We start from the raw sequence: 23,257 nt of genomic DNA, 5'->3' as shown, positions 1-23,257 counted from the left end.
CGACACTAAAAAAATTATGCTCAATTTCTTTTCGTTGGAAATTCTAATGTTCAGATTATAAAAAGATAATTCCAATTCCATAATAATAAAACTCTTTCTAATTGATCGATTATAAAAAAAGACAAATGATTCGACAAATAAAATTATTATTTTAAGTAAATAAATATTTATTTAGAAGAGATATTTTGATTATTTTACAATTTATAAAAACTACAAGTATATTTAAAATAATAATAATTATGCTCTTTCCAACCGCTGATTAAAAGCTAGTTGGAGGCATGTAGGAGAAGAAAAATCTCCAAAAAAACACTTCTCATACTTCTTTACCGATTTAGAAAGCATAGAGAGGCTCAGAAACAAAAAGGTGAAAAACACTTTTATTGGGGTGAGAGAGGCTCGAACTCTCGACCTCAGGATAACTTGGAAGCTATGAGACCTACGCGCTAACCAACTGCGCCACCACCCCGTTAGATTTTTAGATTAAAAGATATATATTATAACGTAGATCAATACGCGTAGTGAATAGCACGTGAGTCGTGACTTTTGCCATTTAACGCCTCGCTGGCGCACATATGTCGGACGCCCTGTGTTTCTGATTCCCGTGGGAACAACGATGCATGCTCTCTCTCTCTCTCTCTCTCTCTCTGCGTTCTTGCGGTTTGCCCCCACAATTTTGTTTGATTCATGCAGATTCTGTCGGTAGTAGACGAAGAAAGAATGGGCCCGGCGCCATTTGCCGACGGCTGATGCGTCAAGACAACCACATGCAACTAATATTAAGAGAAAAAATAATAAATGAATAAAAAGGACAAAGAAGTGGGGCCTCATGCGCACCTACTAAAAGTGATTTGTCAATCAAATCGTCTGCATCTATGAAAAGCATAAATACACGTCGGTCAGAGATAAGTAAGTGCATATCGCCTACGTTTTCTTTCGTGTAAGCCACTTTCCTTCCTGTTGGGTCGATTGATTATTTATTCCTTCCCTCATCCACCACGTGAGGAAATTAGAATGATAATAAAAAGAATAAAATAAAATAAAAAGAAGAAGGAAAGGAAAGTGGCTTCCTTCCTCCCCGCGTGACCACAACAGCAAACCATACCACAGCGTCGTTTTCCTCATCGAACCAGCGACGACAACGTGTCGCTTCCACCTACCCACTGCAGCAATAAAATAACCCCTCTACGATGGCGCCGCCGCTTCAACCCATCCGCTACATCTGTTCACATTTGCGTGTATTTACCGCCCCCTTTCTCCATCTGTCATTCCATTTACGAGCTCCGTTTGGCACTCATTGCGACTCGGCCATTCGTCCTCGCCCTCCTCTCCGGCCGCTGCAGGCCCGTGATTTACTGAATTAGCGACCCAGCGATATATATATATATATATATATATATATTGACTCGAAATCCAAAGCAAATCAGTTTATCAATGTCTATTTAAAAATAGATATTTCTATTGATTTATGGTGAGAAACATTGAAAATAATCTATAAATCAATTATTATGTTTTTAATAAGATTTCGATCTCTTTGTATCAGAAATACTAAAATTCTATTTAAAAATAAAATGGGAGTTTGGGATTTTCCCATAAATTCGTCCGATCTAATTAGGAACAGAAAGATTAGGTTTGGTTCGGTGACTGTGCCATGCCATATTTACTGGAAGGAAACAAGCCGGAAGCAGCAGAGTACGCCTTCCTTGAAAGCGAAACGGGCCACGCCTTTTGCGTGCGCCGATCTCTCTTTCCTTCGTTTGCCTGCTCGTTTCTTCCGCGCCGTTTGCGCCGCGCCCTCTTTCCGGTGTCCACGGCCCCTCTCCTAGCTTCCAGGTTTTTAGAAGCCGCCCATCGCTGCTCCCCCCGAGCCTGGACTCACCCGGATTTACCGGAATCCAGGGATCCAGTTCGTGCGCAGGAGTCCGGCCACGCCGGTGATCGAGCAGGAAGCGGATGAACCTCTGGTCCGACGACAACGCCTCCGTGATGGAGGCCTTCATGGCCTCCACCGACCTCCAGGGCTTCTCCTGGGCTCCTCCTCCCACCCCTCCGCCGCCCTCCACAGCCGCTTCCTCCTTGGATCCCGTGAGGGCCGTCCGTGGTCCTGCCCCGCCGGCGGCGTCGCCGCAAACTCCAACCACGCCCGCGTACCTCAGTCAGGAGACGCTCCAGCAACGGTTGCAGACGCTGATCGAGGGGGCGCGAGAGAGCTGGACGTACGGCATCTTCTGGCAGTCGTCGGTGGACGCCGCCACAGGGGCCTCCTACCTGGTCTGGGGGGACGGCTACTATAAGGGCCGCGAGGAGGACAAGCGGAAGCAGCGGCCCACGGCCGCCGCCTCCCCCGAGGAACAGGAGTACCGGAAGCGCGTCCTACGGGAGCTCCACTCGCTCATCTCCTGCGGCGGATCGTCGGGGATGGACGAGGCCGTCGAAGACGAGGTCACCGACACCGAATGGTTCTTCCTCGTCTCTATGACCCATTCCTTCGTGAACGGCGCCGGTCTTGCCGGTCAGGCTCTCTACGCCGGCGCGCCCTCCTGGGTCGCAGGCGACTCCCGACTTGCCGCGGCGCCCTGCCAGCGGGCGCACCAGGCGCAGCTGCTTGGCATCCAAACCATGGTGTGCGTCCCGGTCGGCTCCGGCGTCCTCGAGCTCGGTTCCACCGATGTCATCTTCGAAAACCCCGAGATCATGGGCAAGATCCGCGTCCTCTTCAACTTCGACTCCCCGGATGCACCCACCTCCTCCTCGGCAGCCGCCGCCGCACCATCCTCTCTCGCGCTGCAATCTGCGGTGGGGACTCCCGCTGCCGATCGGGGCGAGACCGATCCATCCGTGCTCTCGCTCACAGATCCGTCCGCGGTCGAAATCAAAGACTCCGTCTCGTTCCTCTCGACCACCGCCGATATGTCCGTCACGAAACCCCCGATCCAATTCGGGAACAAAGCTACCTCCAGTAACCTTATCGAAAACCCTAGCTCTTCGTTCCAGACTCAAAAATCCCAAAACCACCAGCAGCAGCATCGGAGCGGCGGCAGTAAACCGCGGAACCAATCTTTCTTCTCCAAAGATCTCAACTCCTCCGAATTCGCCTCGAACGACTCCGTGGGCCCCCACTCGTTCGAGCGGGAGTCTGGAAATATCCTAAATTTCGCCGGTGGCAAGAGGAATTCCTCGCCAGCCCCTGCCGCCGGCAGCCTCTTCTCCCACCACCCAGCCGCCGCTGCCGCCACGGTGGACGACAAGAAGAACACGAGATCCACGGGGGCGACGTCCAGAGCGAGCAACAACAACGATGAGGGGATGCTCTCCTTCTCATCGACTCCGGTAAGACCACTCCCCAACGGTCAACGGAATTCTTCCGGTGGCGGTCGCGGTGGCGGGGGCGGGATCCTCGACGCCGCCGATTCTGATCAGTCAGACCTCGTGGCCTCGGTGCGGGAGGTGGAGAGCAGCCAGGTGGTGGAGCCGGAGAAGCGGCCGAGGAAGCGTGGCCGGAAACCTGCCAACGGCCGCGAGGAACCTCTCAACCACGTGGAAGCCGAGCGGCAGCGGCGCGAGAAGCTCAACCAGAGGTTCTACGCTCTCCGTGCGGTAGTCCCAAACGTGTCGAAGATGGACAAAGCTTCCCTCCTCGCCGACGCCGTGTCGTACATCGAAGAACTGCGGTCAAAGCTCCAAGCAGTGGAAGCCGACGGGGAGGAGCTACAAGCACAGGTGGAGGCCCTCGAGAAGCAGCGGGATTCCGGCCGTGCGCGGCCATCGCCAACCGCCCAACACGAACAGATGGTGAACGGCGGGAGCCGGTGCCATGGGGTGGAGATGGAAGTGAAGATACTGGGAATGGAGGCAATGGTAAGATTACAGTGTGAAAGAAGGAATCATCCAGCTGCAAGGCTGATGACAGCACTGCAAGAGCTTGGTGTGGAAGTACATTACGCGAGCGTGTCCGTGGTGAAGGACCTCATGATCCAGCAGGCGACGGTGAAGATGTCGCCGAGCCGAGTGTACACGCAGGAGCAACTTAATGCTGCTCTCTATTCCCGATTGGCTGCCGAGGCACCAGTCCGTAGATAGCCCGTGATCACGAGGATATGATTGGTTGTACGTAGGAGACATGTTTGGATCATGCTGTATTGTGTATTGCGCTTATTGATGTAACGTAATATTTAGATGTTGTACCTTCACCTGGCGGGGAGGTTCGAAGATGTCGTATTGCTAAGAATGCGGTCCGTTTTCTGCTGCTGCTGCTCTCATAAGTATCTCTGACTTCTTTCTTCTTTCTTCCTTATTAATTAGCCAAAGAGACAAAATTTGAAGAAGGCTTACCACCGTGCATAACAAGACAGGGCTAGATAGTGGGCCTGATGAAATCAGCCTTGGGCTGCCATCCATAAGCTCAGCTAAAAATCGAGATCGAGAAGACCCATAGGCCGGCCCAGTGCGGGTTGGGAAAATATTCACCGTCGCCGAATGCAGGCGCAAGGATCCTGCCGATCTGGCGAGAGCAAGGCAGTGAGATAGGCGGCCGGTGACGTCGACGGCGTCGGCATCGGCATCGGCATCGGCAGGGAAGGCGATGGCATGTTCGTATGTGCGGGAGACACCCTGGCAGAAGAGCCGCTCCACCGGAAACAACTCCTCCATCTCGGGACCAAGGGCCGCTCATAGCGTCGCATCTTCAAATGGGATTAGGGTTTCTACGACACTAGGGAAGCGCCGGGCCGGAAACGAAAACAAACGCTCTAATGTGCGGCGCGATTTTGGATCTGGCGAGGGTTTTCCGCAAGCGTGCTTCCAAATTGTGCTCTTGAACTCTCACATCTCGACCGTCGTCTCGTGACGGGGGCGGCACCACCGCCTTATCCGAATGCGGGTCTGGACAATCGGAGATGAGCGCCGGGTCACACGGGACCCACGTCGAGATGGGTTTTGTGGGGGCACCGCGAGGATGGCAAAGCGGGATAGGGACATTAGATGGGTTTGTGAGGGCACGGCGAGGATGGCATAGAGGGAGAGGTACATGATTGGTGGGATGCGTTCAAGTTTTGGCTTCGTTTGGGTGCGGCCACCATATCCAAAATCCGCGATAGCTGTAGAAGCCACTGATGTGACAACGTCCTTGACTCGTACAGGTTTGGTACGTAACGCCTTGAAGAGCCTTTTGGGATTGATTCTTTAATGTATGTGAACTCGCGTCTTTGTATGCGTGTATAACGTACGTGAAGTTCTTTTCCTCCTCTCGTTGCAACGTATGATTTCGATCTGAAAATTGACCACATGCGAGATCATATCTGAATATTATTTTACAGTCAAATTGCGATGATAATCTTTGTTTCTTTTGTTGTTTTACAGGGAAATTGCTCGTCCAAGTTGATGTTGCTTTCTCTTTAACTTTTTCCTTATTATTTTTAAATATTATTATTTATTAATTTTTTTTATTATTTACTCATTATTTTTGTGCAAACAGAATTTTGTAATTTTGAATATTGAAGTCGAAAGAATATCAAATTCTAATATAAATGGACTTTCAAATCATGAAAATATTTTTGTTATGATGGTCATAATTCAATTATCGTTTTATGAAATATCGAAATAAAAATATGATAAATTCATACAAAAATAAATTTTTTTATATAATGTTCTAACTTTAAAAAAAATTTCCTACTATATTTTTTTAAATAACCATTTCACCCCAATCAATCACTACTTCTACCCAACCCTTGGTTATTGGTTATTGATCGCCTTGCTTCTCTTCGAACAGTTGCTCATCACCCATGGCACAAGTGCGATGGTGTGCAAAAGTGACCAATGACAAAAGTCTCATTCTCGTCGAATGTCAGTAACCATCGCCTCTCCCTCTTTGTCTTGTAGGGCTTGTCACCCATGACCCTCACATAAAAAAGGACATGATGACAATGATGGTAAAATATTTTTTTTTTCATCTTACTAAGAGCATTTTATAATGATTTTTTAAAATTGTAGTGTCCAATGAAAAATAATGAAAATCAAAGATTTTTTTTTTAATTCATCCATAAAAATATATATGGATAAAAAGTATATTTTTAAGCTTTAGTTTATTTTTTGGTTGGACATATTTTTCACACATTACTATCGGGCCTCATCAAAAATAAAAATTAAAATAAATTTTCGATAGCTTAAGATTGTCCAAGGAAAATGCAACATTTCGTGATGATGATCAATAGAGTTCACAATGCCATCAACTTCGTTAGTTTCTCAGATCAATCACATAAATTATCTCAAATAGGGACCGGACGGGAGCATAAAGTCGGCACGCCATCTACGGTTGTGTCATGGATGGGTCGGAGCGACAACGTGGAATTCTCCAAAATATTATTTTTCCGCACCACAGCAGACCCCAACGACTTTGACGCACCGAAACACCGACCGCATCCCGTCCCCCCCTGCTTTTACCTCTTTCCTCCTCCCAATCCTCCTCCACCTCTCTCTCTCTCTCTCTCTCTCTCTCTCTCTCTCTCTCTCTTTTCTTCTGCCCATCGCCCAACTCATTCCGTCTCCGGTACTCTGAGCCTTTCGGGATCTCATCAAACAGGTGCTTTTTCTTTATCGTCTTGCGACTCCGTGGATCCTTTCTAGGGTTCTTTTGTTTCTTTCTGTTGGATGATTCGGGTTCGCGTTGCGCCTTGTTTCCTGTAAATTCATGAGGCATTTAAACAATTGGCTAACCTCGTCCGCTATAGGGTTAGGATTCGTGTCGGAACGGTTTAAAGATCGAGCGAGCGCCGGGGCCGTGCGGTTCTGGCCGGGAGGAAAGCTCGGTTCTTGATTCTAGAGGTGTGCTGCGATCGGGGTTTCTTTAGTAAACTTCAACGCGGTGGCAGCCGGAAAGATTTTACGCTGTCCGTTACTCTAACTAATCTGAAGGTCTTCTGACGTTTCTTGGCTGCAGGCATGGGCTGTCAAGCAGCTCAATTTGTGCGATCAGGCAACCGATAAGCATTGGTCCGGTAGAACACTGAATCTTTACTGTTTTTTTTTTTTTCTTTCTCTGTACCAATTGGGATGCTTTAAAGAACTTGTGCACATTAAGTTTGTTTCATTTTCTTTATTACGAATATATTCTTCTCGATCTTACTACTTGTACGTGCTTGCTTATCTGACTGGCTGGTTTTCTTACGCCTTTCAATCATTGCTGTGCTATGAAAAATGTAATATAATATTTGATGTCAGCAGATACAGTGGTCATTTAATTGTTAGTGTGTGCATTTTTTTGTCAGTGAGTCACAGAAAAATATCCTCGATATTATTAGCTCAACCTTTATTGCTTATTGGATGGAAAAAATAATGGATACTTGACTGATTTGTAGTTACTAGTTTGATCTTGGATTCAGAAATGGGTTATAAATGCTGAACTTACTTCCTTCCATCAGAACCTAATGACCACAATCATCATGGCACACACAAAGAGAGGTTCTAGCATGATATAATACATTTCAGGTTTTACCTGGCATGCATTTTTACTCCAGAATAAGAACACATTATTACTGATATGGTTCCAATGTATATGACCTGCTGCCATCAACGTCATTGTTCAGGCTTTTTCCCAGCGCAATCTGAAACCAAGAAGACTCCATGCAGATTTACAAAAATTACAAGAGTGGGCTTTGCCTTGGCTCTTGGAATGCTAGAAAAGTCTACTTAATGGTTGCAGTTCAAGCTTACATAACTAGAAGCAACCCTCTAAAATTTTCCTATACTTTTGAAAGGAAAAGGAAAAAAACAATCTATTCTACGCCACAAGAATCAATAACCATTTAGCAAGCACAAATATTCTGAAGAAAAAGTTTCCATCTGAAAATATGTTTTGGTCATAACTACAATTTCACATACAGTAACATTTCTATTCAAATCTTTGTTGACTCTGTTGGTGTCTAATATTTTAATTAATTGTTCACCTCCGAGGATTTAAACTTTCTAATACTTGATGATCTGGCTCTGTTTGCCAGGCAATAGTACAAGAAATATGCATATTCCATTTTATGCCCAAGCAGATGCAGTCAACAATGATCATCAGTTCTCAAGTGAACTTATGGCAGCTGATGCAAGGCCACCTAACACAGGCTATGTGCTTGAAAATGGTGATGTTGGCCTTTCGGCTCGGACATCTGATTCTTTAATGAGGTCCTAAATCAAGGAGTTTTTAATCAAGATCTTTGTTCAGAAACATGTTTTTAATTCGTTTATTATACAACATATTTTTTGCCTGTAGGCATGAATTTCAAATTGATTCTGGTTCCAGTAAAAGAGCCAAAGTCAACAACCGCATATTGGATCCAGAAATCATGGTAAGATCTACCTGGAAGCTGTTGCAGGTTATGCTCTTTGATAAACAACACATGTATCTGATTTTTCTATAACAAAAAATTTTCAGGAACTTTACTATAGATCCCACATTCAGGAAGAAGAGATCCTTCTTCTCCGTAAGCAAATCACTGACGCTAGCATTAAAGTATGAAGATAGTAACAGTTTAAATGCATGCTCATTAGACCATCATTTTGCTGCACTTCTTAATTTAATTACATAAAAATGGTCCTTTTTGGCTTTTAGGAACTTCAGTTACTTAATGAGAAGCATATTTTGGAGAGGAAGCTTTGTGAATTGCGGATAGTACGTAAGCGCTGAGAGTATATACATTAATTTATAAATTATTTTCCTGTTTGAAAATTGTGAAGTATTCTTTCGCGCAATAGGCACTTGATGAGAAGCAGGATGATGCAATAGCTAGTGCCTTGAAAGAATTGACTAAAAAGAGAAGCTATTTTGAAGAAAACTTAAGATTGGCCAATAATCTTAAGGTTTGCTTTCGATCTACTTCCCTCATATTTCTAAATGAAGTTGAACATGATTTCCAGATGTTTCAGTTCTTCTATCTTGTGGCATCTTATGTGCATTTAGTATCTGCCATGGTATGCCATTGTTCTATGATCAGCTACTGCTATATGAATAATGCATTATAACTTGGTGCTTAATGTTGGAGAAAATGTTTTAAATGTATATGTGCAGAAAGCCACTTAAAAGTACCTGGTTATTAACATTCATGCATTTATAAGATTAACTGGTGACTAAACCTTTGAGTTTGACAATCCAAAAGCATTTGAAAACCGATTACTTTGATCAAACTGTTTTTTAAGTAGGCACTTGAAATATGAAGTAGAAACTTTGCTATGAGATATTAGAAGATGAAGTGAAATTGGTAAAACATAGCATGAATTTTTAGTCTCTCTTCTAGATTTACTTGTTCTCAGATGAATTAGGTACTAAAGTAACAAAGATGGGAAATTCTGTACCAAGTATTAGGAGGTGGCACTGAATCAACTTAAATTTTTTGTCATGTGAGATTGATGTTTTTATTGCTTCAACCACTAGCAGTAGTTTATAAACGATCACAATCGCCATATCTGAAAGAATTGAAGGTTTTCGATTTGTATAGATCTCATGGTGATAATCAGAGAACAGAGAAGAAGATTGTTTGTAGAGGTTTATAGATGACTCAGCTGTTTGTTGTACACGTGTCTTTGAAAGCTCTATTATTATTGCTGCATCAAGTTTAAGTAACAAGGGCCTTTTTCTACTTTGAGTAGATTTTGCTTTTCAAAGTTTATCTTCCTTTTGATAAAAGCACATCTTGCAACTAGTCTTTTTTAAGTAATTTTCATTGTGCAATATTTCTATGCTTAATTATACACTTTTGGGCTGATTTTATAAATGAAGAAGACATTCCATTCGTGTCTACTGCTGTTCGGAATGGAATCTTATTGTATTATTGCCCTTGGAGTATGTCCAAGAATAATTTGTCCCTCTGGGACTTTGCAGAGAGATTATGCTTGGTGGATAATGCTCTGAAATCTCATAACACATCCACTATCTACTGTCATGTTAGAAACCAGATGTTTACATAGCAATAAAATTTTGAACACCTATGCAAAAGCTGACCATTTTATTTAGCTAAGCCAAAATTTGGCATGTTTTGGTTGGGACAAAGACCTGCTAATTGTTCCATATCTACTCAGCAACTCAATTAAAAGCTGTGCCTATGTGCTGTCATGAGTAAAATGGATTCTAAAATCAATTGGAGAAGGGAAAGAAAGAAGATTAATGGTACAAGTAGCTGCCAAAGTATATTTCTATCAGCAAACATTATTGGGATTCATTAACTTATTGCCAATTTAGACCAGTTAGACTGTTTTTAGGACTCAAACATAAAATGAATGAACTAGCTCACATATGTTGTCCATTAAGGCTTGTGTTCTGTTTGACTAGTTTTACAATTCTGAAACAAGTGAACTATGGTTATTAATTAGCTTAGCTACATCCAATATTTAGGCGTGTTTGGCTCCAGGTTAGGATATATGAAAGTAGGATGTCTCACATTTGGGCTTGGATCATCACATAGTTAGGACATTCCACTTTGTTCACTGACCCAAAGAAGACGATGTTGGCTATGCTAGTTTGCTTTCCAACATTAGATCCACTTGGTTGTTAGGTGCTATACAGCTTGTAATTCTGAGAGAGAACATAAGGAAAGGGATTTAGGTAGTCTAACCTTAGTGCCAACTATATTGGTATATTATTATTTTCCACATTTATGAAGTGAAGTGAACACTAACAGATCCTTAGGGACCAATAATTTGATAATAATTTGGTTATATATTATCTAAAAACCTTTTTTTTTAGTTTAACATGCGAGCTGACCACAATCAAAATTTGAACCTCAGCGCTCTTGATTCTTTATTTTTTTCCGGGTACATTCTAGACGGCCTGTCGTGCACTGGGGTAATTGTGATGCGTCATCTTTGGAGATCAACACCTTGTCTACAGTACCTTACAAAACCATGTAGTCAGTTTATTTGCTTTCTGGTACTTACAATATGAATTGCAACTACTTTTTGACTTTCATCTCTTGTTAGGCTTTGTTAAAAAAATATTGACTTTCTGGTACTTACAATATGATTTGCAGCTACTTTTGAATTTCATCTCTTGTTAGGCTTTGTTAAAAATTTTTTGAACAAATGCACTCCATAGTATACTTTGTAATATGGTTTTCTTGCCAATTTGTTCAGGTTGTAGAGGATGAGATGTATGTACTAACTTCGTCATTGCTAAGTCTATTAGCTGAATATGACATACGACCCCCTTCAATCACTTCTTCTACAATCTCCTCTTGTGTAAAGGTAGCAGTTCTTCAGATCTCCTTCTGACATAGAGCTCTTGTGGTTGATCAATTTCGTTAGTAGTTACTCTTGCTATCTGAGGATACATAATCGGTACAGTTTGATGGTTGTTGCTACCAAGGTTCGTAATACCGTATCGTACCGGTATTTTGATCTGGGCTCGGTACCGGTATGGTACGGTATGCCGAGCGGTACACCTAGGTGTACCGAGTGGTACACCTGAGTGTACCGAGTACTGTAGCACTGCTATAGTGCTACAGTACCTGCTACAGTACCTTGGACCGGTAACCGTCGGTCCGCGTACTGAAAACTTGTCGGACCGGTATGTACCGCCCATACCGGGCGGTACGGCTCGGTACGACAAACCCTGGTTGCTACCACCTTTCCTTTCTCAGTCTACATAGAGTGCAGGGAATCCCAAATTATTGTACTCTGAAGACTTGTAATTGTAGATGTTCTGTTCGCAGCTTTAGTATTTTATATTCTATATTTTCGGCTTTGCTGGTATAGATGAAATTTGAGCTTGCTGTACTCTCTATTTCAACATTAGCGTATACTGCATTCTGAATTCACCGGTGAAGGTGATAACCATTTTCTTATCCAGTTTGATAACAACTAGGTTGATATTTGTTTCGGTTGTAAAATTAAGGATTATCATGCAATGTTTGGGTACACCATCCTGGGCCTTTCATGTTTAAGGCATGTTGAACTTTAATTGTGCTTCTGCTGATCAAAGTAGGATCACTTGTATATTTAAGCAGATTTTCTGTTTCACCTGTTTAAAATCTCTCATTGCTTGTGCTTGTTAATACTTTACATTTTTAGTGATGTTCATTGAGTTTGATAGAGCTGTATCATTAGTTAAAGATGTTCCAGGATATCGTGCTTTGGTCAGTCATAAACCAATGTCTTTGTTTCCAGTCTGAAATCTGTCAAGTTGGTTTTGTTGATGGATCGAGTGGTATGTGTTGCTCACGTGCAAGCCCTTTGCCTGGAATGATTTAGTACTGTTTAATGCTGATTACATGTAAGAGCTGCACCAGGGCGCAAGAAATTTAACTTGCGACTTTCTTTGTCTTTTCCGTGCATTTGCATGCGAACTAACTTGGCCTTACTGACCCTATATCACAATGACTTCTTTTCTCCATTCTTTTGCATTTCTAATTTGGTACTGCTATTTGGCATGAGGCTAGTACTTGACCAATACTGGAGTTAATAACTGATTCACTTGTTGGCTGCTTAGACTCTTTTCCTAGTTTTATGGTGACATTTGTGTCATATATGCTGAGTACAATTAGCAATCATGTAACTAGCTATCTGAGTGTAACTGATGGTTTTTGTTGTTTCAGCAATTATACCAGCATATGCAATGGAAGATTAGATCTTATGTAAGTCAGTTTCTGCCAGCTTCTTGGTTATATTAATATTGTCAATATGAATTCTTCTCTGCTTACACCGTTATGGTGGACTAATTGTTTCATCCAAGTTCAACTCACGTGGGTTATGTTTTCAATCTTCTGTATTAGTAGCAAACTAGAAGTTATTACATGCAAATTTGATTTGTTCTTTGCATTTATGATCAAATTTATCTCCCTCGTTGCCTTTTTAAGCTTGCTGCCCATTTTGATAAACAGTGCTCATATACATCACAATTTGTGCAAGTGCAAAAAAATGTGATGGCTGATAGCCCAGAAATATAAATGGTAGTAACCTAGTATGCATGATTACTTGATGTCAACGTCCAAACAACAAAAGAACATAGGCAATATGCACTCTATTACCTACAATTAGGAAGCATTAAACTTTGGCAATGATGTACAGGAATTTGTTATATTGTACATGGTCTGCAGTACCGACTGTACCGCCCGGTATGGGCGGTACGTACCGGTCCGACAGGCGTCCGGTACGCACCTGTTATCGGTCCGACACTGTAGTAGCACTGTAGCACTGTAGCAGTGCTACAGTACTCGGCACGCCTGAATATACCGCTCGGTATACCTGGGTGTACCGCTCGGTATACCGTACCGTACCAGTACTGAGCCCAGGTCGAAACTCTGGTACGGTACGGTATTGCGGACCTTGAAAATGCTAAACTCTGGTACGGTACCAGTACGGGTACGGTATGGTACCGGTACCGAGCCCAGGTCGAAACTCCGGTGCGGTACAGTATTGCGGACCTCGAAACTCCGGTATGGTACGGTACGGTATTGGGACAAACTGACTGTCCCAAACTGATTTATTGTATATCACTTTTGTTAGCTTATGTCCCACTTAAAATGCTAAAAATGTTTTATAGTCAGTTTGTCACCCATAAAGCAAAATTGGTAAAAGAAATGGTGTGGAGTAAGATCTTGAAAATGATCTTTTAGTATTAAATCAATCAGTTTAGACCGACTAAAATTGTCAACATTTTTTGCCAGAGCTTATCATTTTTGTTTAAAATGGACCAAAACTTCTTGTGGGCACAAAACTTCAAATTTTACATGCATGTGTGCATGCAGGCATGGAGAACCTAAACATTAAATGCAAACACAAGGATTCTTCTATTAGACAGCATTTGAAATATGAACCTTTTGGTCTTTATTTGGTACCCGAGATGCAAGGTGAAGATTCGTAATCCATGTTATTCTTGATGTTTCGATTGTTTCATCATATTTGTGAACTATGCTTGGATTTGTAATGCTAAAAATATAGTGTGTGACCTTTGCTGATAATACAGAAGATAGATAAAATGCTTGTTTGGGACAGTCATTGAACAAGCCTAACAATAACTTTAAACACACAATATATTCAGTTATGTAGCTGTATCTAGATAAAATGTTTGCTTACATTTAAGGTAAGCAAACATCAAGCTTTAGATTCTTCTGTTCTCTTTGGTAGGATACATTGTAAACCCAAGTTTGACAATGTAACACTTATACAAAGAGGCACTAGAAGATGTGAACTGTATCAATCTGGAATACAAATGGGCTCAGCTCGGATTGATTGGTAACTATGGTATTAAAAAAAATCCCAAAATTTTGTTTATTTGTAATGCTGTAGTATGTCGTCTAGGTATGCCTTGTTTGTAATAGCTGAATCCAAAGATTCAGCATATGTGTCTAGTTTAACTATCTCACACTTATAATTGTTATTTGAAAGCAAGGCCCCATTATAATGTTTCACGAGGACTTCCACTGTTGACATAATCTTTAGAGTAAACTAAGACAATCTGGACTTATTATATTTAGTATATTAAACTCGAGCTAGACTCAGGTTTAAGTTGATAGCCAGATTTGTGCTACACAGGTTTCAAATTTCTGTTGACATAGGAAACAAAATTTACTTCTAGATCAACTTGGGTTTAAGTTTCTGAATAGTGCTATCTTTGTTATTACTAATGTATGATTGATTGAGTGGAGATTCTTGTGCTTTGGTAACTAAGGAAACCTCATTTACTGGCTTCTTCCTTCTGTGAGGATAGTTATTTTTTCTTTTCTTTTTTTGTTGGAAATTTTAGCCTTTGCATCTCAGATAAAAAACCCAATTGGCATTTGAATAGCTGGTATGGACGCATAGATCTTATATTGTTGGAATTTATATATCTATCATGTTTTGGGCTTACTGCTGTTGCTAAACCCCCTTGTAGTCACATCCTTCATTCATGCTTGCTGTACCACTTGCCACTGCCTTGCCGAGGTGGTCTGCAACCTCATCCGACCTGTGCTCAACCCACCAGTTGCTGCCAACTTGTCATCGTTTGTTGCCGTGCATCGTCTTCCCATTTGCTGAGCCACTTGCACAGGCACATGGCCTCCCCTGATCTTTGCCCAAGCCTCCTGTTGCTGTTTCTTCATGTTGCCATGCAATGCTGTCATGCTTGCTGAACCACTTGCTACAGGCCTGTCGAGAAGGCCCATGGCCTCACCTAATGCTTCTCTCCTTATTCTCTTCCCAATGGTCATTTTGCTTTGTTGTGTAACACAGTAACCTTGCCATCTATTTGAGTCATTGTCGGTCTGCGTAGGCCCGTGTTGCCGACACCCACCATTACCAAGATCCACTGTCTCGTGCACATGCTCAGACCCTTTGTCACCAAAGAAGATTGAGAATTGCAGCCAGAAGGGATGACAGAGGCAAAAAATTAAGGAGAGGAGTTAAGGGGAAGGGAAGGATGAGGAACAAGGAGAAGAGGAGAAGAAGAAGAGAAAAAATTAGAGGAAAATGACGTGCTACATGATGACAGAAAAAAAGTAAAAAGAAAGAAAAGAAAAGAAAAAAATGGAGGAGAACAAGAAGAGAAAAAAGATGGTAGTGAAAAAGGAAAAGAAAGAAGAAAGGTTATCTTTTTACATATATTATATTATTTATAATTATTACATTATTAAACCTATGGTCCAAGTGATATAGATTGACCCATTGGTCCTAACAAATGACCTAGTTAGCCAATGGTTGGCTGGGTTGATGATTATAATGCTTCTGAATTCTGATAACTACGGTATATAGGCATGACTGCACATCCCTATGTCCAGTGCCAATACCCGCTGTGTCAATCATGCAGCACATTGCATCCTGCATGCAACATATAAGTAAATATTCCCTTTTTATGTAATTAGTGGATTAAGTATAATTTCCTTGCTGAATTTCCTCACGAGTACCAGTTCTATTTGTTTACTCTAGATCCATCAATTGATTTACATATGGTTTTTTGCAGGGTAATTTTGGTGATATGAACCATCTCTTAGGAAATCAACCTGATAACCTGGTGGTTGATAAGAAGCTTCAACATCCAAGTTCTTCAAGAAAACAATTGCCTCATGCTTATGTGGTATTATCTGCCTGGAGTACTCAGTTTTATTAGCATCTCCTAGATTGTGAAACTGATTTGTGATATTCTACTTGTAGGAACCAATGATACGTGAGCTTCGCCCATCTGATCAATATCCTATGAATCTGCATAGCAAATCTGCATCTAATCAGTTGAGAGCTACCCAAGAGTATGAAAGAATGGATATAAAGGATGCAAATATTGTTAATGAGAAGCTAAGGGATTTACCATCTGATATTCATATGTTAGTACAAGATCTTTCTTTAAGGGTGCCTACTGTGCCTCTGAGTTCTTTTTCTTAATGAAGTTATTAATAGCTGGACAAATTTCTGGCAAGATTCATCAGTTATGTTTTTACCCTAGGAAATTTTTAAGGCAAAATTAAGGACCAGTAAGAAGTATGCGTAGACAGTGACCCAATTTTAGGTTCTAATTAATTACCATATACATTCATTTTTCTCGTAACGTTACTCTGACAGAAGCAAGTAGAGATGATCCACACATTAACATGTTGGCTTTGAAAGAGGAATGCAAGTTTAATATGCTTATACTCCCTTTATTGGACTATTTTGAAGGCTGAGATACCTCTTGTCATAAACCATGCAGCACTTATCCTTCTGTACCATTTCATACCTATTCTTAGCATCAATGGTTGTATTTGATCCAGCAGATTGATATATTATTGGTTTGCTTGGTTTGACTCTGTCAATCATAATAAAAACTGAATATTTTAATTTGATCTTCATGGTAAGACTCAGTCCTGAAATTTACAAGTAGAAACCTTTCACTTTGGAAGAGGCTAAAATAAGCTCATTCACATAGGAAGAACTCAAGGTTAGCTATGGTTTTCTAATGGTATTTTTGTCACACTGCATGTGAGTCCATTAGTTATTTAATGGTTTTTGTTACTGTATCTAACTCACAGCCTAGTAGGGTATATGAATTCGGATTTCTAATATGCTGACCTCTTGTGTGGTGTGCTCTGAACGTATTGTTATTGCATCGTTATGCACGTTTTAAGTTTCCTTGATATGGGGCCAACAAAAGCATGTTTCCAAGGTTCTTTGGTTGTTTACTTTATTCATTTCCTGAAAATATGAGAAGTATTGGAGGACAATGAAGGATATCCATTCTGATCTCTGATATAATGTAAGACTGTCAGCACTACATTGGTCAAGACTAAATTCTGGATGACAGTCTATGAATGTTTGATGGGAGGAATGTTGAGGAGCTTGTTAAGGTAAGTTATAGTTGGCTGCCAGCATACCCAAGTTATGAAAAGATGATATAAAATCAATTGTTGGTTAGGATACATTGAAAAGAAGACATTGTAGTGTGGCTATGGAGGGATATGTCTATTCCAATACAAGGTTCAAGGGGAGATTAACATAGATAACTTAAATAGAAGTAGTTAAAAGACAAAAATTGTTCCTCAGATGAAAAAATGCCTCTTTTATGCCAATTGGTATCAAGAATTCATCATGTGAGATCTAAATTCCAAATGATGGTTACATGAGACTGTTGTCGTTTATCTGTCCCTTCTCTGTTGCTACTTGGAGATTCTATAGAAATGTCATTTGTTATTTCTATGAGAAGCCTATCTAATTGATTCCCCAAGGCTGCAGACTTTCTTGTACAAACTTATGAGTCATTATGCAGGGAGGTTGGTGGTACTGGTGCTCCAAATTCCTTTGAAGGTTATGCTCAAGAGGAGACAATTAGATTACCAGATACTGATGCCCAATTGCATATGGTGACAAATCGTGAATCCTTTATTTCAGAAGGTAGTGAAAGGCTGAATGAATCAATGAATACTGAAGTGCAAAGCAGACTTTCTTCTCAACTGATGATAACTGTGATTTTATATTACCTGTGGTTAGCAGGTGAATTTGACTTGCCAAGTATAGAAGGGTTTCAGATATATGGTGAGGCTCAACCAGGATGTAAGTTACAAGCCTGTGGATATCCGACAAATGGTACTACTCTTTGCACCTTTCAGGTATTTGACTTCTGATCTATTTCTTCCTCTTCTTGAATAGGATATCAAGCCCATTTGTTGTTTTTGCATTCAGTTGTGATTAATCTTCAATAAGATTTATACTGAACTGTCTTTCCAGTGGATTCGTGAACTTGATAATGGCACTAGGCAGTATATTGAAGGTAATGTTCAATGTGACTTTTTTTGTATTAGATGAAGTGATGATAAAATTTTTGATATTGCTTCAGTTTATCTATAATTGCCTTTGTTATCTATCACCACAGGAGCTACTGTTCCAGAATATGTGGTAACTGCTGATGATATTGGCACTTTTCTTGCTGTAGACTGCACTCCCATTGATGACAGTGGCCGTCAGGTGTCTTGCCTGTACTATACTCCTGCTATAAATCACTACACTCAGCAATTCCATAACTTTCATTATTTGTTATCTCCAAAACTTAAGCATGTTAGTTTACTTTTAGCAATGTATTCTTGTTACATGGATGATGGTATAACTATCTGTTGAGTTTAATCTGTCAAATTTGCTGTCTATTTATTGTGTGTTTTTTACTTGTGAGCAGAGCATGTGCAAAGTGGTTGCTTTTCTCTGATATCCATCAACATTTTCACAACTGTAGCAGCCTGTAAAAATATCATTTGAAGATCAGACTTAGTGCCTCTGAAAAATGTAACCTAGAAAAGAAATGTTTGGATATGAATAGGTAGTTAAATGTGGACTAACTATCAGTATTAGATATATGATGTTCTGTATCCTACATGTTTTTTTTTTTCACAATTTCATTCAGCATTTCTCACATATTGTTTTATCATAAATCTGTCAATAGGAAGCATTTCTAATAGCAAGGGAGGACGATCATGCTTGATGCAGAAGGTTCCATGGACACAATATTTAACCTGAGATCCAACAAATGGAACTATATTGGTTCTCCAATCTATTCAAAGTGATCTATGGCTTTATATTACCTGGAGGCTAAAATTAATGAGTTATATGAGTTCTTTCCCATGCATTAGATAATAGTAGAACCGAGTGTCATATACCTTAGTGCTCCAATGTACATTTATTCCCTCTACCTGGACGATTAACCATTTGACTTAAATTAAATTATGCTCTTAGCTGATCAAACAAATTTACATGCATGAAAATTAGAACTTTCCATTTTGGAAGATTAGAAGCATTTGCAAGGAATTTCTAAAACAATTAATTGTTTTATAGATAGTTGATACAGATCATTCTGGAGAGATCATATTAATTAAGTTAGACTTTATTTGTTGGATTTTTGGTGTTCTATCCAATCATGGTTATTTTTCTAGCTTAGTTCTCATATTGCTTTAGTGACATCTATTTTGGATGATTGTGTTGCGTCTATGGTATAATGCTTCTGTATTTATATTTGCATAGCAAAGAGAGATATTGTGCATGAAAGGGCATTTTGGTTAGGGAGGCAAAGCCAAGCTTTACATGTTAAAGTTCTGCTTATCAAGCATTTTTGCTTATCTTGAACTCAGTTCCAGATCATCTTTATATATATATATACATATATATATATATATATATGTGTATATATATAGTATATATATGTGTATATATATAGTATATATATGTGTATATATATGTGTATATATGTGTATATATATGTATATATATATATGTGTGTGTGTGTGAGCATGTGCTCGCTAAAGTCTGGCTCGTCTTAATCAGAATTCAATCTTTTGCTCAGCTATATACCTCATCATGATGTAGCTTGGTTTTAAAGATTAGCATTTCATTGTGACCAAATTATGTTTCTTATCTTGCTAAATATATTTGTGGTGGTTTGTGATTTTATTTTTATTCTCAGTGATCTGTATTCTTTCTTCTAATGGATTCTTATTAATTTAGTTCACTTTAATATTATTGTTATGTGTATCAAGTGTTAATTATATTGTGATTCATCTGTTTCCTTCAGGGTCATCTTGTGCGGCAGTTTGCCAATAATCATAGCAAAATAACATGTGGTGAGTAGATGTTGCACTTGAACAGTACTATCCTGTTAATGATCTGGACATTGAGAATCCAAATTCTCCTATGACTCTTGCTCTCTTCTATCATAGGATTGGATATTGCAAGATTCAGTAATTATTTATTTGGCAGAGAACTCTAGTTATAAAATATATAACTGTAACCACAGATATAACCTCAAAAAGGGTTCAGTATTTTTTATTTTCTTTATTACATTTAATATAATAGATCATATTCAAGAATCTTTGTAGCTCATCAGAGTCTGATAAGTTGACACATGTAATTTATGACATTCCATTTGTAGTAGATTATATTCAAGAATCTTCATATTCCCTTATCGTCCTTTTGGCTAAGAACAAGTGTAGTATCTATTCTTATCAGTTTAATATCCAATACATGGGCCATCGCCCTACTATCATATTAAATTAATTTCTTGTGGGGGAGGGCCCACTACACTACAGTAGCTTGCTACTGGGGCCCTTGTGCGTTTCCCTTACATTGCACTATTGCAAGGGCTTGGTGCACCCCTCAGGAGAAAAAAAAGAATCTTCACAGCTTATCAGACTCACATAAGTTGACATATTTAATTTATGGCATTCCATTTCTATGTTTGATCATGATGTTCTTTCATAATAATGTTTTTTATGCTTCATTATTTATGACTGTTTTGCTTTGTAGCTATTAAAGCACTTTGATTATGTTAACTCATTACACAATTAAAACAATACTTTAAATCATATTCTGTCAATTTATTGAATCTACCTTTTGTTAGTTTAAGTAGGATCATGCGAGGTGTTGATGTTATATGTATACTTTCTGTTCTTTTGAATAGTCATATTCTAGTTCTTTGTGTAGTTATGCTAAATATTACAATTTTTTAATTCAATTACCAATTATTTTATGTTTATTTGTAAGGAAGCATCTTTCCGCATAAGCAGACAGGGAGATCGTTTTTGACTATGCTCCTTACCTTTTTGCTTTGAGCTTAGATTGGAATAGAGTATCTTTCAGTATATACGAAAAGGAAAAATGGAAACCTTCAAACTTAAAACCCGCAGAAGTTTACATTTTGTGTGTGATCATCAAGTTGGGAACAAGTTTGCTATGTTGGTAGGCTGAGGCTGGTTCCCTTGTAAGTTGTAACATTGAAAAAAATTCTTGATTGGCTTGGGTAATATGGAGTTAACTTAAACCTGACTATTTTGTTTGAAAACCAACTCATCTGCGAACTCAGCAAGTTTTAATGATCTGGGCCATGAGTTCTGTAGAACTTGTTTAAATTGATAAAACTCATCTGGCTTAGATTGCAATCGTCAATCATATCATTTCAATTGAAAAAACTTTTGTGTTGGAAAGTTCAAAGATTATGTGTCAGAGATGTTTAATTTATGATGAAAGTGATGGAAGAGACAAATGAATTAATCTCATAAAAGTGCTCTGCATATTTTCAGCAAGACAGATATGAAGTTATAACTAATTGTATCAACCTTTAAATATAATTAAGAAATAACAATATCAGGAGCTAAGAGTATGCCATGGGTATGCGTCAATCGAACCGTATGCTAGAAAACTAAACGGGTTCCAATTAATCAATTATTGGCTTGTTCTAGAGATTCTACCTGAGCTAATATCCAGTTCTAACAGCGTTATTTGGTTTTTGAATGTTGCGATTTTGGGGCTATAAGAGGCTGGTATTAGGTTGTTTGTCAATTTTTTTTATGGCAAAATTTGATGAAATAATTTCCTTATTGTGAAATAAGTTGTATGAATAACTTGTGAATAACTTTCTCTATGCATGTGTATCAAAGTTAGTGTGAAGTGTTTCCCATCTTTATTCATGAACTTGTGAAAGAAGAGGAAAATCCAACTGCTGCAAAATACCAACTAATTATTTGTTAACCTTGCAATTATGATTCGGATATGTTAATTCTTTCATCTTCTGCTGCCATTTATTTCCATTATTCATACTACCTTTGTATTTCTGTTGAAGTTTGGGCTGGTTTTGAACTTAAAGTGGCTTTTAATTTTCATATTGCAATGTGCTTAAGCATTTACTTTTTGATGTTAATATGGGCATCAAAATCGGATTTATTCTCCACAGACCCAGAGATGCAGCATGAGATCGATGCCTATATTTCTGCAGGCAGAGCAATATTTGATGTCAAATTATGGGTATGTGGCATTTCAACTCTGATTTATTTAAAACTATTTTCTCATGGTTTTCTTGCATTATGCATCTTCATTTAGATTCAATGTATGATTTTAAATTTCCTCAACATTCCAAATGTTATGTACATTTTGGTGTTATTTTAGTGTTAGCTGTCATTTCCAAATGTTATGTTTCTCAAGAAACATAACATACTATATCTGCATGCCATGGACGACACAAATCTTTATCCAGAAAAGGATGAACTCGTATAGACAGGTGGCACCATTTTGGACTCGCTGCATGATCCACAGTAGGAGATATTTAGAAGAAATGCATTTGCTAACTAATGAAGCGGTCCATGCTTATATATTGACCAGATTTATCACACTTGATGTCTCCCATGAGATGAGGGTTGTATACCATGAACAAGGATTCGAGTACTGAACCATGACAAACATTCTGATTGGTACTGATCAGTAAGACCTGCCAAAATAATGCCTGATTTGTGGAACATATTTATAATTTTTTACATTGGTATACCAAGGTATACCATGCTATACCAGTCTAACAATGAACCAGTATTCTTGATGGACTAGTATTAAATCCTTGATTCTGACTAAAACTGAATGTTCTGTAAACAGTAACTTGAGGATATAATTGTCACAGATTTGTTGTCTACTTCCTGACCATAGGATCCTAGTCAGATGAGCATTACATCCTTGTAATGCAAATGCATCAAGATAATATTGGATCTTTTATCTAACATGTCACCGGTAAATGGTTACTGAATAGAATGATTCTATCGACTGGGAACAAGCGGTTCTGATCGTGAAACGTTCCACCTATCTGATTATGATCAAACATACAGACAGAGTGGTAATGGAAGAAAAATATTCACCCGAGCTAAAAGTAAGTATTTTGTAGCAGGCAGTAAGCCTGGCTGTTATTAGACCTTTCCATAAGTGCTATTTTGTGACTTTGCCATGATTGACTTCACAGATCAAAGTTCCACTTGGGTACACAACCCAGTTTGTGTTGACCTGTTCAGATGGAACTAATCTACCACTTAGAACTGATGGGACTAGTCAG

General features: G+C 39.6%; 2 protein-coding genes and 2 non-coding genes across 12 annotated transcripts in view; 3 read left to right on the top strand and 1 right to left on the bottom strand.

Moving 5' to 3' along the window:
- Positions 1 to 381: 381 nt before the first annotated feature.
- On the bottom strand, positions 382 to 466 carry TRNAM-CAU (transfer RNA methionine (anticodon CAU)). The gene is given in 2 exon segments: positions 382 to 417; positions 429 to 466. It is a non-coding gene; the product is annotated as a tRNA-Met (tRNA).
- A 1,117-nt stretch (positions 467 to 1,583) lies between these two features.
- LOC103994582 (transcription factor MYC2) lies at positions 1,584 to 4,243 on the top strand. Its single transcript, XM_009414954.3, has one exon. It carries the CDS (start codon positions 1,951 to 1,953, stop codon positions 4,075 to 4,077), a length of 2,127 nt encoding a protein of 708 aa, XP_009413229.2. The 5' UTR covers positions 1,584 to 1,950; the 3' UTR covers positions 4,078 to 4,243.
- A 2,141-nt stretch (positions 4,244 to 6,384) lies between these two features.
- Positions 6,385 to 23,257, top strand: part of LOC103994621 (uncharacterized) — a 17,911-nt gene continuing 1,038 nt past the window's right edge. For 2 of the 9 annotated variants that reach the window (XM_018830896.2, XM_065079208.1), the window contains exons 1-20: positions 6,387 to 6,574; positions 6,723 to 6,816; positions 6,932 to 6,989; positions 7,989 to 8,163; positions 8,252 to 8,327; positions 8,414 to 8,491; positions 8,591 to 8,650; positions 8,734 to 8,838; positions 11,104 to 11,214; positions 12,564 to 12,602; positions 15,908 to 16,021; positions 16,099 to 16,265; positions 17,681 to 17,805; positions 17,902 to 18,020; positions 18,139 to 18,181; positions 18,284 to 18,375; positions 19,967 to 20,015; positions 22,121 to 22,191; positions 22,961 to 23,077; positions 23,168 to 23,257. The exon at positions 23,168 to 23,257 is cut by the window's right edge and continues 26 nt beyond it. In XM_018830896.2, the coding sequence (XP_018686441.2) occupies positions 8,006 to 8,163; positions 8,252 to 8,327; positions 8,414 to 8,491; positions 8,591 to 8,650; positions 8,734 to 8,838; positions 11,104 to 11,214; positions 12,564 to 12,602; positions 15,908 to 16,021; positions 16,099 to 16,265; positions 17,681 to 17,805; positions 17,902 to 18,020; positions 18,139 to 18,181; positions 18,284 to 18,375; positions 19,967 to 20,015; positions 22,121 to 22,191; positions 22,961 to 23,077; positions 23,168 to 23,257 (1,614 nt within the window). In that variant the 5' untranslated portion in view covers positions 6,387 to 6,574; positions 6,723 to 6,816; positions 6,932 to 6,989; positions 7,989 to 8,005. Of the gene's footprint in view, positions 6,575 to 6,722; positions 6,817 to 6,931; positions 6,990 to 7,988; positions 8,164 to 8,251; positions 8,328 to 8,413; positions 8,492 to 8,590; positions 8,651 to 8,733; positions 8,839 to 11,103; positions 11,215 to 12,563; positions 12,603 to 15,907; positions 16,022 to 16,098; positions 16,266 to 17,680; positions 17,806 to 17,901; positions 18,021 to 18,138; positions 18,182 to 18,283; positions 18,376 to 19,966; positions 20,016 to 22,120; positions 22,192 to 22,860; positions 23,078 to 23,167 lie in introns of those variants that run through there. The other 7 variants (XM_065079207.1, XM_065079206.1, XM_065079209.1 and 4 more) reach the window with 7 other exon arrangements.
- On the top strand, positions 20,349 to 20,549 carry LOC135591866 (U2 spliceosomal RNA). Its single transcript, XR_010478633.1, has one exon. It is a non-coding gene; the product is annotated as a U2 spliceosomal RNA (small nuclear RNA).

The sequence above is a fragment of the Musa acuminata genome, chromosome BXJ1-8, assembly GCF_036884655.1.
Source record: "Musa acuminata AAA Group cultivar baxijiao chromosome BXJ1-8, Cavendish_Baxijiao_AAA, whole genome shotgun sequence".
NCBI classification, from domain to species: domain Eukaryota; kingdom Viridiplantae; phylum Streptophyta; class Magnoliopsida; order Zingiberales; family Musaceae; genus Musa; species Musa acuminata.
The sequence above is the reverse complement of the archived record's forward strand: the minus strand, read 5'-3'. Positions and strand labels throughout refer to the sequence as shown.